Source organism: Megalobrama amblycephala, linkage group LG19 (assembly GCF_018812025.1).
Source record: "Megalobrama amblycephala isolate DHTTF-2021 linkage group LG19, ASM1881202v1, whole genome shotgun sequence".
Taxonomy (NCBI): Eukaryota; Metazoa; Chordata; class Actinopteri; order Cypriniformes; family Xenocyprididae; genus Megalobrama; species Megalobrama amblycephala.
The window spans coordinates 23,420,629-23,436,909 of NC_063062.1; the positions used below are offsets into that span (position 1 = coordinate 23,420,629).

Sequence of the window (16,281 nt, forward strand, 5' to 3'; positions counted from 1 at the left end):
CTTCCCGCCATCTCCCTGGATTCCCTGCACCTGTTGTTCCTCGTCATCACTCCCTTTAAGTTGGACTCACTCCTTGCACTCCTTGTCTGTTCTTGATGTTTTTTAATTGGTGTGTTGCAGTTTGATATTCCTGGATTGCTAATAAAGCCTGTTATATTGTGGATTTCCGTACTCGCCTCGTCTTTGCAGCAGTACACCGTAACACATGTACTGGAGAAAAACATTTTTTCATAATGTGAGTTTCCCCCCCCCCCCAAATTTTAATTGTTTTACTTTGATGAAAGGTTAGAGTTTTGTTTTGTTTTTGTTTTTTTTTAAATAAAAGATCAAAAGGATAAACAATGCAGATTTATTTTCATAGCCACCTTTGCTCATACAGTATTTACTAAAGATGCCAATATTTGTGGAGGGCACTGTATAATAAAGTTCATAAAACTTATCAGTAAAGTTTTGGCCATCATTTGGACGGGGTCCACTATAACACGCTTGTACTAATAAACTAAACTATACCTGTTCTGTCTCCATACAGCATATATTCTCTGGCTCTGTAGGCATCATTGTCTGACTCCGGTTCGAACTGAACACCATTACTGACATTTTCAGTGTGTAGCACTTTTTTTTGACTCTGAAAGAGACAGCTGCTTGAGTTCAAGCTCAATAAATTCTTCACCTCTGAGCGATGTTCACTTCAGGTTTCCTATCTTCTATTAAAGTATGATATAACTAAAGTAAAGCTAATATAATCAATTGCAACTAATAGTAAAACTAGTAATAAAGTATGTAATTCCCCTCTCTTCAAAAGAAGAAAAAACAATTACTCAGATGTTAGTACATCAAAATAGAATGTATTAATAATCAAATCAAATATACAAACAAAATAAAATAACAATAAAAATGTTTCAGTTCACAAAATCACTGTAGAAATAAATTACAGTTCCACAAATTTGGGTATATATATATATTTTAAAATAACAGCAGAGCGTGTGTGATATCTAACAATTATTGATATCTAAAAGAGTTGTGTGTCTTAGTGGACTTTTGTTGATACTTTACCCATTAAGTGTTTTTTGGTATTCTGATCTGGCCTAAATACAATAATGAAACACTTAGGAGCAAAAATACAGAGAATCAGACCAAAGCTTGAAGCTAAAATGGCAAATATCTCCACAGCTACAGTAAATTTCCCTGGAGAGCTGACATAAGCTGGAACAAATGTGATCCAAACAGCACAGAATATGAGCATACTGAATGTGATGAATTTAGCTTCATTGAATTTATCAGGCAGTTTCCGGGCCAGAAAAGCTAAGATAAAGCAAAGGAAAGCTAGAAGGCCAATATAACCTAGTACAGCCCAGAAACCAATAGCTGATCCTAAACTGCATTCTAGAATGATCTTTTCTTTGTAGTGTTGCATATTATTGTAGGGAAAGGGTGGGGATATTGTTAACCAAAGGACACATATAAGAACCTGTACAAGAGTGAAACTAAAAACACTGAGTCTCTGTTGAAGAGGCCCAAACCATTTCATAACATTACTTCCTGGAAGTGTAGCTTTGAAGGCCATTAACACCACTATTGTTTTCCCCAGAACACAGGAGATACAGAGGACAAAAGTTATCCCGAACGCGGTGTGACGCAACATACAGGACCACTCAGTGGGACGACCAATGAAAGTAAGTGAACAGAGGAAACACAGAGTCAATGAGAAGAGCAGCAGGAAGCTCAGTTCTGAGTTGTTGGCTCTTACTATTGGAGAAGCTCTGTTTTTGTATAACACCAAAGTAATACTCAAAGCCACTAAAGACCCTGAAATAGAGGAAGCAGCCAGTATAATCCCAAGGATTTCATTCCAGGATAGAAACTCCACTGGTTTAGGAAGACATTTGTTCTTCTTATTATTAGGCCAGTACTCAGGTAGGCATTTGTGACAATCTAAAGAATCTGTAAAATAAAAATAGATAGATAGATAGATAGATAGATAGATAGATAGATAGATAGATAGATAGATAGATAGATAGATAGATAGATAGATAGATAGATAGATAGATAGATAGATAGATAGATAGATAAAAACAACAGTGCCCAACAGTCATTCATGAACCACAGGAATAAGAGAGTATAGGCTATCAGACTACACTGTTTTGGAATAAACAACCCATAAGGTCATTTTGTCCTATAAATTATTTATAAAATACATTCAAATGTAATTCAAACATACAATGACTTGAATAAAACCCTCCTCTATGATGAGCATGTTCTTAAAGGGGTGGTTTAATGCGATTTCACTTTTTTAACTTTAGTTAGTGTGTAATGTTGCTGCTTGAGCATAAACAGTATCTGCAAAGTTACAGTGCTGAAAGTTCAATGCAAATGGAGATATTGTCTTATAAAGTTATTGCAGTTTAATGCCTACAAAAACGACCAGTTTGGACTACAACAAGCTTCTTCCCGGGTTGGTGACATCATAAACCCTACAAAACATGCCCCCGAGAACAAGCAACAAAGTGGTCGAGGCCATGTCGCGCGGAAGAGTTGTGTACACCGGACGCGAGCGGCGCGACACGTCAAAAGATAATAGAACCCATTATAATCTGTGGTATTTTCTACACTGGATGCACCATGAATCTAGAATCCAGCTTCCAGAATCTACACAAGTTCAATGCTAGATTTGCACAAAGGTTTTACTGAAAGAAGCAGTTCCTACTTTAAAAGCAGAAGCTGCTGTTTATTGGCTTTAAACTGTAAGTATGTTTTATTGTTTGTACATGTCTTTTAAGCTTATAGTTCTGTTGCTATTTTTATTTGCATCAAGGACATATACAAAGAGCAACTCGTTTTTGCTTTGCTAGTCAGTTAGCTAAATTCTAGTGCATAACTGTTACTTCTCCAAAAAACGTCTCTGTTCATAGACAAACAGTTGTTCATGCTATAAATTAAACGCTACCTTTACAAAAATGCTACTACTTTAATCAGGATAAAACCGTATATTGAAAGCTAACAAACAGCAGTGACAGCATATCTAAACACTTTGACACAAATACAAAATGAAATACCATTCATAAACGTCCTTTAAAAGCCACGATTGCAGAGATTCTGCTTGACCCTCTTCATCTGGGTCTGATTCGGCTCAATTTGATAAAGCAATAGGCACTATTATTTACGTTTCCTCTGAAGCACTAACTACGAATGGTAAGGGCCGTGGCGTTTCCGGATGCTTCAGCGAATCACGATACACTGGGTCAGCTACCAACCTGCTAACCAATCTGAGCACACTGTGTATTTCGGAGGGAGTAGCTTCATAGAAGCAGGAAGTCAAACGAGCCGTACATATGACAGTGGAAATAGAAGTGTAGAATAAAGGTAAAATATATAAAAAATACAGCATTTTCAAAAAAACGAAGCATTAAGACATTAAGAGATTAAGACATGTGCCCCAAAAACACAATCAAGCCTAGAAAAAAAAAAACACTGAACCACCCCTTTAAAATGATTACAAATTTCAGTCATGAAATTCATAAAAAGTCATGAATTAAAAAAAATAAAAAAAAATAAAAATATCCTCAATCTTTTGATGTACTAGAGGTTATTGTACTATATATATATATATATATATATATATATATATATATATATATATATATATATATATATATAAATAAATTTAAAAATAAGGTTTAGAACTCACAACTTCATTGTTAGTCCAAAAACAACTTTTATTGGAATCAAGCTAACATTACCTTTCAAAGGATCCTAATGTAAGAAAAGGGGCTGTTTATTTTCAACTATGTGAATGTGGTTCCAAAAGGGGGTTTTCGCAGCAATAGCATAGAAGAACCAATTTTTTGATAATAAATCCACCTTATTCCTGATGAGCCTACTGCGTTTATGAATTATGGGTGGAACCTCCAGTTTGGGGAACTTCCATTCAAAAAGACTGAAACGAATTATTTCAAATCATAAGGTTTCACTACAAATAAAGCTTATCCATCAGTTTGACTGAATGAGCTGAATGAGTCAATTTTTCTTTCATGTTTTATTTTCAGACATCATGAGAATAATGTAACGCTTGGTATTTTAACGTGACGTTATAACAAGAATACTATGGTAAGAGCTCTTTTAAGTCGCTGCTTTCTATCCTCATGATATTTTCTTTAGTCCCTTTGCATTCCGCTGTAATAGTATGAAAAATGACAACATATACTGTGTGGTCTGTTCTCCTGATATAATTTACGATATCCCATTAATAATTCACTAGAATGCATGAAGAATCTCTCATTTTCTCCTCAAAGCCTCACATCTCTTTCCAGGTTTGTTTTTACAGGAAAATACAATTTATTATCTATAAAAAAAAATGACGGAAATCACTATAAATAGTGAAATAGTATAACGCAATGCTGAAGTTCATTAACATTTTTTATTAAGGCAACGTATATTACATAATACAGATATATTTCACTACAGTTATATTTAACCCGTCCGTTATTGCTGTGGAAAGAATCACGGTTTTTCATGGTCTATTGAAAGTAGCCTAACTTGTTGATGCTTTTACACTTTTAAATGTTCTTTTAATTTTCGTTGGTTGAAGGGTGAGTAGAATATTGTCATCTCATTGTACCCAGATAAAAAAAAATAAAAAAACAAAAAAAAAAACCGCATTATTGCATTCATAGGGTGAGCCTTTCACTGACTGTTTTCAGCTTAACGTAAGTTATACCCATAATTCTCGCAAAGCGTCATGGGCTGTTGGAATAAGGTGGATAACATTTTTCCAATGCAACATTGGAGTGGTTGCAAATGCAATAAAGAGCCTTTATTTTTAAAGTGTGTATAGTATTATTTGTTTTGTATATTTCACTGTGGATTATTTGGTGTGATTGGCTACAATGCTTATTCCTGCAATCTTTTACGCAGTGAGAGTAGATCTAAATGTGATCCTGTATCAGCACTTCCACTATTACTTAATGTGACTACAGTGGTCAAACCTTAATGTTATGTAGCAACAAGAATACTTTTTGTGCGCAAAAACACATGCGCCGTGCTGCTTGTGTGTACAGTGTCAGCCAATACTGAGCCCACATTCGGACGTAAACATGGAAGCGCTGAACTGCATTCACTACGTCAATTGCATATGACTACAGTTAAAATTGTTAAAGTCGTTATTTTTGTTCTGTTTTTGCACACAAAAAGTATTCTCGTCGCTTCGTAACATTAAGGTTGAACCACTGTAGTCACATGGACTATTTTAACAATGTTTCATCAAAAAATATCTTAATGTGTGTTCTGAAGATTGAACAAAGGTCTCAAGGGTTTGGGACGTCATGAGTGAGTACTTAATGAAAGAAATGTAATTTTTGGGTAAACCAACCTTTTAACTCGTGGGAACGTGATAAGTTGTTGCCACAAGATAATTTTTTCGAGGTAACAACATACTTATGTCATTGCCACAACTTCTTTATATGTTGAGGGAATAAAATATTTCTCATGGCCATGAGTTAAATGCATAAACAACCTGCACGACCATAGTAACCTGCAATTATCAGAAATAGATAGTAATATAATAACATTTATTTTTAATTAAGAAAAAGCGCAGAATTAAGAAATTATTATATTAACATATTCCCTATTTTTTTTATCAATATTAAAAGAATATGCATACATTTTTATCTGTCCATTCCAACAGTCTTTTAAATACATTCACTGATCATTTATTTATTTTTTTATTTAATATTTTAATATTATTATTATTATTATCATTATCATCATCTTACATTTTTATTTATTATGTATTCACGTCATTTCATGTAGGCCTATCTTTTTACCTTTCTGTATAGGCTATTATGTAACAAAGTATATATTTTGTAAATAGGCTACTGTAAATGCCCGATCATGTCAATAAACTTTTGACTTTATCACTGTATTTCTGTAGATTACACCAGTAGCCTATGTTGTGACAATAAATGAGTGTCTGTTTTCATTTGTAGACCCTCATGCAAGTATTCGAATGAAGTTAGAATAATTTGTTATTATCAATAGGCTATATGTTAAAAGAAGATGCACTGGAATTTTACAGGAGGTTCACTTGGTGGAAATTAACATATTTCATTTTATTTAGGTTTAAAAGGCATAACATTAATAACAATAATAATAATACTAATAATGACACAATCAGTGAATGAATTTAAAACGCTGTGAGATGGGATAGATAAAAATGTAGGCTTAAAAATTACCTTATGGGTTCTTGTAGGCCTAAACTATTTTTATAATTACATATTATTTTATCATTTATTGATAATAACAAATTTCATTTGAATGCAGTCTAAAGGCAACATAATATATTAAAATAATCATTTCTTAATTACGCCCTTATTTTGTCATACGTAAAAATAAATGTTTTTATAGGCCAATCCATTTCTGATAATTCCAGGTTGCTATGGTCACACTGGTTGTTTACACATTTAACTCGTGGCTATAACAGATATCGTTCCCTCAACATGAAGTCATGACCACAAGAAAAATCGTAGAAAAAAAAAATTATTAAATGCTACTAACATTATAAATAAATAAAAATGTATCAATAAAAATAAGTCTTAATGATGTTTATAAATTATTAATTCATTATATATTAAAAAAATGTTAAAAACACTACCTTCAGAAATATATTTTACATTTTTGAAAATAAAGATTATGTACAAACACAAGTTTGTAAGCTGTAAAGGAAATATAATTACTTTTTGATTGTTGTTTCATTATTTTTTCTCAGTGTAAAAAAAATAAAATTAAAATAATAATTATGGTATAAAATTATTTGACAACACTATTTTTCAGTGCCCTTGTTATACACGTTCTACTTACTGTACAAATAATGGTAAAGTATGAATAATTACGAGCATCTAATCCTAAACCAAATACTAACCGTTTCTATAGTACATGTTGTTAATTAATATCACTTAGCTTATAATTGTATAAATACACTGTGACTAGGATACAAATAATAAAGTGTAAGCAAATATTTCTAAGAACTTTGCATGTCTTTTAAGCTAGATCTTTAAAACATTTTTACAAGATCTTTTTCTTTATCTTAGACTCTCATATAGCATTGACCCAGTAGTACAGGGATGGGCAACTCCGGTCCTGGAGGGCCAGTGTCCTGCAGAGTTTATCTCCATCCATGATAAAAACTCACTTGCCTATAACTTTCTACTAATCCTAAAGACCTTGATTAGCTGGTTCAGGTGTGTTTGATTAGGGTTGGAGCTAAACTCTGCTGGGCAGTGGCCCTCCAGGACCGGAGTTGCCCATCCCTGCAGTAGTATGTATGATTAATTCAAGAATGTCCAGTAAAAAGCACCTGTCTCATTGCTGATCTCTCCTTCTGCACAGGTAATGCAGTCATAGCAGCAGACAGGCCTTCCCTTTTTCACAGCCTTCCTAGTACCTGGAGGACAGCTCTCACTGCACACAGACACAGGCACCTGCAGGTGACAGGAACACAGAGCATCAAGGTCAGAAATTAACCAAGGAAGGCTACTGCATATTATTTATAAGTATTTATAAATATTTATAATGTAATTCTGGGATGGGCAATTTCAGTTAGATGGTCACTGTACTGCAGAGTTTAGCTGCAACACCAATAAAAATCTCACCTGCCTATAGCTTTATAGTTATCCTGAAGACATTGATTAGCTTCAGGTGTGTTTGATTAGGGTTGGAGCTAAATTCTGCAGGACAGTGGCCTTACAGGACTGAAGCTGCCCATCCCTGATGTAATTATAAACATCACATTGTAGCTATACCTTTTTACTGCCATCATACCAAATGATAGTTCTGCTTAGACTGAATTCTTGGCCTTTAGGCTGGGATGCATCATATTGACCCACTGTCACAAAATTAACTGAACCATCTCCCTGAAACTGCCAATTCACAAGTTCATAGGTGGCCACGGGGTCTCCATTTGAATCAAATGAAACAGAATAATTATTTTTGGTGAAGTTCACTTGTTTGAGCTGATCAAAAACCTGCATGATGGGCATAAAAAAACTCAGATTGAGGTAATTTGCAGAATAATCAGTAGGAATTCTGAAATATTGGGTGTGGTTATAAAGATATTTTATAGCAGGCCTACATGTATTGTAATATTTAGTTCAGTTGTTCCAAGATGAGAAATCTTACCTTACGGGGATCAATTTTGAGGTTTTTGCCACATCCTTTTTCGTTACAGACAATGCCATGGAGGGCATGAGCTATAGCATATGTGGCTTTGTACACCATGTTAGTGATCCGCAACTGGGACGTGTCTGTGTACGGGTTCTGTAATACGTGCAGATCCTCTGTGCAATTACATGCAGGCATAACAGTAAAAGAACCTGTCTGCTGTTTTAGACTACAGCTAAATGAACTTTCCCAGAATTCTGTCAGCAGGGGAAATTTCAGCACCTGCTCTGGAGAGAGGTCAAGTAGAAAGTTACGAAAACCCGGGATAACAGACCGCGGGATTGCAAAGCCCATGGCACCAATACACAAATTAAACTGCAGCATTTCTGGGTCTGTAACCCACGCCTCACTGCCAATCCACTGCATCGGAGGGGGAGGCTGCTGACTCAGCTCTTCTAGGAGAAATCTCATATCACCAACAGACAAGAAGGCAACTATTACACGAGCTGTTGACCTACGAATGACATCTGCAACTCTTTTCAGTTTACTGCGTGGCTGAGTCCTGTAATAGGCCTCAGAATACTCCACACAGATTCCCTCCTCCTCCGCAGCTTTCAGGAATGATGCCATGCCATTGATCCCATAGTCTGAATCACTGCACACAGTCCCGATCCACGTCCATCCAAAGTACTTGACCATCCGTGCCAGTGCGGCCACTTGATGGTGATCGCTGGGAATGGTCCTGAAGAAAGTAGGATACTGCCGCTTGTCACTGAGACATGCACACGTTGCATAATGACTCACCTATAGAGCACCGTAAAGAAGAAAAAAAAAAGCTATTTTTTTCTTTAACATGAAAGGGCATTTGAAATAATTTCATTACTCGAATTCAGACTTTACAATGACATTTACATGTGTACTATCTGCTGACCCAAGTGAAAAAAAGTAAATTTCTATAATATACTTAAAGTGATCATCTTAAGAACATCTAAGTGTACTCAACTGTGCTATTTTGAGACACCATGAAATATGAACTTAAATGTGCTTTTAATATACTATCTCTGTATTTAAAAAATGTATTAAGATACTACTTATAGTACATTTGAACCCATAGTGTATTACAAGTGGTATCTAAATATATTTTTTTAAGTACAGAGATATTTCATATTTCATGGTGTCTCAAAATAGCACAGTTGAGTACACTTAGATGTTCTTAAGATGATCTTAAGAAGTACTAAAGAAGAATTTTTTGTATATTAAGTACAAAATTAGTGCACAAAAATAGAGCACTTTAAGTATATTATAGAAATGTACTTTTTTCACCTGGGGAGACACAAATGTCAGATGTGTCAGATGTTACAAGTATTTTCACATTGTCATTGTCACAGTGCCAACATTTCAAGAACAAGATCAAGAAATAGCAATATAGAGCATGCACCTGTGGAATTCCAAAAGAACCGAAAAGTCTTGAAGTGCTTATAGCCGCAGTGGAACCAGATTCTCCAACTAGTGCAAGAACTGCAGCAGATTTTGCACAGGAATCAGTGTCGTTAAATACCAGATCTAGCCCGTTGGCAAGTTGAAATGCTACTTTCATTACCATTGGCACAGAGGCACAAGAGTCATATATATGGTACCCTAATGTGATGCCCGGTAAGAGATCAGAGCTGTTGTTAATCTCTTGGATGGCGAACTGTAAGACACGAGCAAAGCGCAGCTTTCTGAAGTTCATGCTGTTGAAAAGCACAAATGAAAAACTCTATTATAATAAAAAATAATTAAATATAAGCACCTTAGTGAAAGTTCTGCTTGTATGATTCTCATAAACACAGTTTACATAAAGAAAAAAGACATTTATGAACATGATTTCAGCACAATTAATTGAGCCCATTCAACCCTGTTGCGTTAAGGATTGTATTTATTTTTGTCAAACTCTAACCTCCCAATGCACTCTAGTGGTTGTGGCCGTCTAGTGTAGGTGTGCTTCTCTGTCCTCATATAGTCATGAACGGCGAAAGACCCTCCAATAATAAAGTCTCCATCCTTGAAGAGAGCAGGGGGCTGAGGGTCACCCTGGAGGATACAGGTGCCTAAATTAACCCCACACACAGCAGGACAGAGCCTGGTAATACACACCACTGTCAATACAAGATTAACATGCATTTCTTCTGCTAGGCAAGCAGCCACTCTGAATGTGAGGTCAGCATTGAGCCATGTTTTATATATCCACCAACCACAACTGTTGTATGTTGTAACTCCATACAGGAAAGGGGGTGTGGTTACTATTTTATATCAGTTAATCATGGTGAGAGAATGTGTCTCATAAGTGTATCATTGCATTTCAACACACCAAAACCATGACTTTTCTTCTTTAAGGTCATCTGTCAACCCAAAACGAAATGTAATGAGGAAAACGAGTTTGTTTTAAATTTCATCTGACTTGCCATTTCCTTTGCTTTTAAGAGGTTTGTCTTGTCTATTTCAGACTCCATGTTTCAGTGACATATATGACTGTAAAGCTTTCTCTAAATACAGCCATAAATAATTTTGAGTAAATGTTGCAAACAGTTGTTTAAACTCAAGCTTTTATTCTAAAAATATTTTAAATGATAATAATAATAATAATAATAATAATAATAATAATAACAACAATAATAATAATATGTTCCTTGCTTATCACCCAAGTTGGTATGGGAAGATTTTCTTGTGATTAACACTTTTGAAAAGGCACTTATTTCCAGTATTTACTGTGAGCTCATTGATTAGGATTGCGCTATATTGCTAACATTAAAAGTGCATGAGAACATGAGTTGGGTTAAGAGTTTCTGGACAACTGGTGGGTGAATGTTATTAATAGAATTCACACAAGATCAGAATGTGCTCGGCTCTCTGCGATTTATAAGTATACCAGAACAAGTTACTTCAGAGATTTAATTTAACATCAGGGGTGAGTTAAAACACTGGCTCAATTTATTCCAAAGCATTTGGCACACTTTGCCCAATAGCTGCCATTTTGGAAAACAAACTAACAAACAAACAAAAATATCTAGGTAAATGATTTGCTTGGTTTTATACGTTACTAAATCACCAATATGCATCATAAATATTTTTAGACATGGACAAATTTGCTTTGATAAAACAGCCATTACACCTGTTATGTTAAAAAGTAAATGGGTGCCTTCCAATCCTCTCATGTGCTTCTCATTTACATAGTCTGGCAGAAATAATGGGTGGTTCTAAAATATATGGTCACATTGCAATAAAAGTGTACAGTTTCCAAGATACAGGGAGTGGGTCAACTTACCCACTGACTCATCTTACCCCACTCTCCCCTACTATTAATAGAATAGATGGTTAATGCCAATATAGTTGCGTACACAACAAACCCAGCTTATACTATCTGGTATAAACAACGGAAGTCAACTTGTGTTACACTGAATACAGTCCGTGATACAACAACAACCATCCCAACATTCATTAGCTGTGTCCCAATTCGGAGGCTGCACCCTTCGAAGGTTGCATTTGAAGGCCGATTGCATCACAGCAGCGCAACAAGGGCTGTCCCAATTTAACGGCTGCACCTTTCAAAGTCCGCATTTGAAGGCTGATTGCATCACCGTGGTGCAACAAAGGCCCTCCAAATGCAATATTTGTTTCTCAGGCAATGAAGAATGGACAGATGGACCCTATGCAGCCTACCTTAACCCAGAATTTATTGCGCGCATGTGATGACAGAATTTTTATTCAAAGAAAATGGCGAGGGATTCTGTGGCGGCCGAGGAATACACTTACAAAGGTAAGTATTGTGTTTAAATCTACTCAGATATCTAGCGAAACAAGTGTTAAAAGCCAGGGGTCTTTCTTAAAAAAAAAAAGTGAACTTAAATTAAGAATGTTACCATTGTGCAGCTTCATTCGTTAGGTGGTCTGAGGCAAAACTTGTTCTAATATTTTTGTTGCCAGTTAACAAATATAAATCAATTGACACTGAATCATGTTTTATATTTGTGTAATTTATTTTGTTGTTGATTTTCTTTATTGTGACCTTTAATGATTTTAGATGAATAGTTTCAGAAATAACAGGTGAATTCAGTGTCACTTAACTAACATCAAAGATAGCAATACTCAATTTCACCACACGGGGTCACTATAACAATGTATAAGCTCCAAACTCAGATTTCTCAGGAATATAAAAACGAAAATTTTAGCAAACTAAAATAAAGTGTCAGTTCTTTAGTGTCAAAATTTTAAATTATTACAAATGTTAGGGCACACTTTTAGGGTAAAACAATACACTTTAGAATTATACAAACACGGTAGTGGCACCCTACACAAACACAATCCACCGTCAGCATTTTCGTCACGTGAATTCAAATACTACTTTATGAAAATCAAATATAACATGCTCATGATCTTATGCACATCATTCACACACGCTATGCACATAAACATTAGGTTACACTTTATTTTACAGTGCCATAGTTACATTGTAATTACGTACTGAGTAGGCTACTATTAATTAACTACATATACTTACCATAGAGTTACAGTTAGGATTAATTTGGTTTAGGGTTATTTACTTGTAATTATGCATAATTTACTGTTATTACTATAGTAAGTACATGTAGAAACTTGTAACTACGGCACTGTAAAATAAAATGTTATTACACTTGGCATTTACTGAATTCTGTTTCATCAAGAACTCTTAACACCCCTCACGTGCAATTACCCACAATCTTCGATCATCTCGAGTGTTAATAATGCATTATTCATTTGTTCCTGTGTAGTTATTCATTAATGAAGGATCAGTGTTCTTAAATGTTACCCTGAAATGTTCTACATATTATATATCATAATAATAAAAGTATCTGTTACTACATTTCACTGATATTTAATTTAATATAATGTATTTTGGTCAAGAAATTATATATGCTGCTGTACTTTTTAAAGTAGCTTGATGACGGAGAGTTTGAATTTGTTCTTGAAGCACATTAAAATGAAGCTTCAAATATACTTTAACTGTAGTGCAAGAAGTAAGTATATTTTAAATTAATTGTTAAGTAAACATTTAAATAAATGTATTTGAAGTGGTTCCAATTTAACACAATTTAATATCTTAGATATATTGCAAATAGCTTAAAATCGATCTTAAGCATATTTTAAAGGTGGCATATAATGCTATTTCATCTATTCTGACATATTTACACTGTTAAATCCTCATAAACTTCCTGGTCTTTTTTTAGAGTATGTGCCTGTGTGACATCAGAAAGGTCAGAATTCCTTGTACGGGCACTTCTCCCGGAAGAGTGTGTGCGCATGTGTCGACCAGAGCGAGAGAGCAAGAGCATGCCCATCAACACGCGTTCGGCTTTACGGAAGCCGTCAGCAGCACTTGCCAGGTCACAGGACTTAATGAAATCAACAATGTCACCAAAGAAGTGTGTTTTTGGTTGTGAGGGAAAGATAACCTTGCTTCCCAAAGAACCCAGCGTTAAGTGAAGCTGTGAGTTTTGTGCTTACGCATTACATTGATGTTCTCTCAATATTTGATATTAAAATAACCATAGAAGCTGATCGTTGCAATTACTTTTTTATTGGTTAAAGGATTAGTCCACTTTTAAATAAAATTTCCTGATAATTTACTTACCCCATGTCATCCAAGATGTTCATGTCTTTCTTTCGTCAGTCGAAAAGAAATTAAGGTTTTTGATGAAAACATTCCAGGATTATTCTCCTTATAGTGGACTTCAATGGCCTCCAGACGGTTGGAGGTCAAAATTACAGTTTCAGTGCAGCTTCAAAGAGCTTTAAACGATACTAGACGTGGAATAAGGGTCTTATCTAGCAAAATGATCGGTAATTTTCAGAAAAAAATACAACTGTATATGTTTAATAAACACAGAATCGCCTTGAACGTACTTCCGCTTTCCACATTCTTCAAAATGCTTACGCTGTATGTCCTACACCTTCCCTATTCTACTTACGGAAAAAAATGAAACTGGCGCCACGTTCATTCTGTAAGTATAATAGGAAAGGCGTAGAACATACCACGTAAGAGTTTTGAAGAATGCTGAAAGCGGAAGTACGTTCAAGGCGATCATTTGCATTTATAAAGCATTCAGTGAGACATGAAATGTCATGCCAAATATCGGCTCATTTTGGATTTCATGAGAGCTACACATTCCAAAAAAGTTGGGACAGGTAGCAATAAGAGGCCGGAAAAGTTAAATGTACATATAAGGAACAGCTGGAGGACCAATTTGCAACTTATTAGGTCAACTGGCAACATGATTGGGTATAAAAAGAGCCTCTCAGAGTGGCAGTGTCTCTCAGAAGCCAAGATGGGCAGAGGTTCACCAATTCCCCCAATGCTGTGGTGAAAAATAGTGGAGCAATATCAGAAAGGAGTTTCTCAGAGAAAAATTGCAAAGAGTTTGAAGTTATCATCATCTACAGTGCATAATATCATCCAAAGATTCAGAGAATCTGGAACAATGTGCGTAAGGATCAAGGCCGGAAAACCATACTGGATGCCCGTGATCTTCGGGCCCTTAGACTGCACTGCATCACATACAGGAATGCTACTGTAATGGAAATCACAACATGGGCTCAGGAATACTTCCATTGTCAAAACATTGTCGGTGAACACAATCCACCGTGCTATTCGCCGTTGCTGGCTAAGACTAAATAGATAAAAAAAGAAGCCATATCTGAACATGATACAGAAGCGCAGGCGTTTTCTCTGGGCCAAGGCTAATTTAAAATGGACTATGGCAAAGTGGAAAACTGTTCTCTGGTCAGACGAATCAAAATTTAAAGTTCTTTTTGGAAAACTGGGACTCCATGTCATCCGGACTAAAGAGGACAAGGACAACCCAAGTTGTTATCAGCGCTCAGTTCAGAAGCCTGCATCTCTGATGGTATGGTGTTGCATGAGTGCTTGTGGTATGGGCAGCTTACACATCTGGAAAGGCACCATCAATGCTGAAAGGTATATCCAAGTTCTAGAACAACATATGCTCCCATCCAGACGTCATCTCTTTCAGGGAAGACCTTGCATTTTCCTACATGACAGTGCCAGACCACATACTGCATCGATTACAACATCATGGCTGCGTAGAAGAAGGATCCAGGTACTGAAATGGCCAGCCTGCAGTCCAGATCTTTCACCCATAGAAAACATTAAAGAGGAAGATGCGACAAAGAAGACCTAAGACAGTTGACCAACTAGAAGCCTGTATTAGACAAGAATGGGACAACATTCCTATTCCTAAACTTGAGCAACTTGTCTCCTTAGTCCCCAGACATTTGCAGACTGTTATAAAAAGAAGAGGGGATGCCACATAGTGGTAAACATGGCCTTGTCCCAACTTTTTTGAGATATGTTGATGCCATGAAATTTAAAGTCAACTTATTTTTCCCTTAAAATGATACATTTTCTCAGTTTAAACATTTGATATGTCATCTATGTTGTATTCTGAATAAAATATTGAAATTTTAAACTTCCACATCATTGCATTCTGTTTTTATTCACAATTTGTACAGTGTCCCAAATTTTTTGGAATCGGGTTTGTACATTGTTGGATAAGGCATAAAGAGAGCTTTACAAAGAACTTGTCAGGTGGCAGAAACATAAAAGGGAAGATTCAGTTTATACTCTAATTTTATCATTTAGAATAAAAACTAACACAACTATAGTCATAGCTAAGCTTATACACTAGGGATACATACATGCCCTTGAAAGACAACGACAGGTACACTATGGCACAGTAATATATTTGGTACATTCAATCTTCATGCATGTTTGTGTTTGTGTGTGTCTGTGTGTGTGTGTGGTGTGTATTGGGTTTTGGCTGGTATCTGGAATGTAGCCGCATGGCCCCCAACCCACATAGGGTGATTCTTTTGAAATCCCCAGAGCTGGGGACTGGGGCCTTCTGCATAACCTCTGATGGGCCATAGAGATGCCAAAGTCACAGTCTCTCCTAGACCGTCCGGAGCCGATTCGTGATTTACATGCGCAGTTCAGGAGGCTAAAAGCATTCTGAATATTCTAAAGTTGGTTGGCTAAAGGCCAATTCACACCGCACGACAACAGCCAACAAATGCCAACAAACTTGTCTGTTGGAG

General features: G+C 35.8%; 1 protein-coding gene across 1 annotated transcript; it reads right to left on the minus strand.

The window, feature by feature from the left end:
• Window positions 1-457: 457 nt before the first annotated feature.
• LOC125254754 (extracellular calcium-sensing receptor-like) lies at window positions 458-10,403 on the minus strand. The gene is made up of 6 exons (XM_048169544.1): window positions 10,091-10,403; window positions 9,590-9,884; window positions 8,170-8,955; window positions 7,794-8,015; window positions 7,349-7,472; window positions 458-1,941 (listed from the first exon to the last, which is right to left on the minus strand). The coding sequence occupies exons 1-6, from the start codon at window positions 10,312-10,314 to the stop codon at window positions 1,028-1,030; spliced, it is 2,565 nt and encodes an 854-aa protein (XP_048025501.1). The 5' UTR covers window positions 10,315-10,403; the 3' UTR covers window positions 458-1,027.
• Window positions 10,404-16,281: the final 5,878 nt, after the last annotated feature.

Excerpts from the sequence above, each read along its gene's own strand:
- LOC125254754 (XM_048169544.1), bottom strand. The coding sequence starts at position 10,314 with ATGCATGTTAATCTTGTATTGACAGTGGTGTGTATTACCAGGCTCTGT. Across the intron at positions 9,885-10,090 it reads CCACTAGAGTGCATTGGGAG|CATGAACTTCAGAAAGCTGC; the intron begins GTTAGAGTTTGA and ends GCTTTTCAACAG. Across the intron at positions 7,473-7,793 it reads GGTATGATGGCAGTAAAAAG|GTGCCTGTGTCTGTGTGCAG; the intron begins GTATAGCTACAA and ends TGTCACCTGCAG.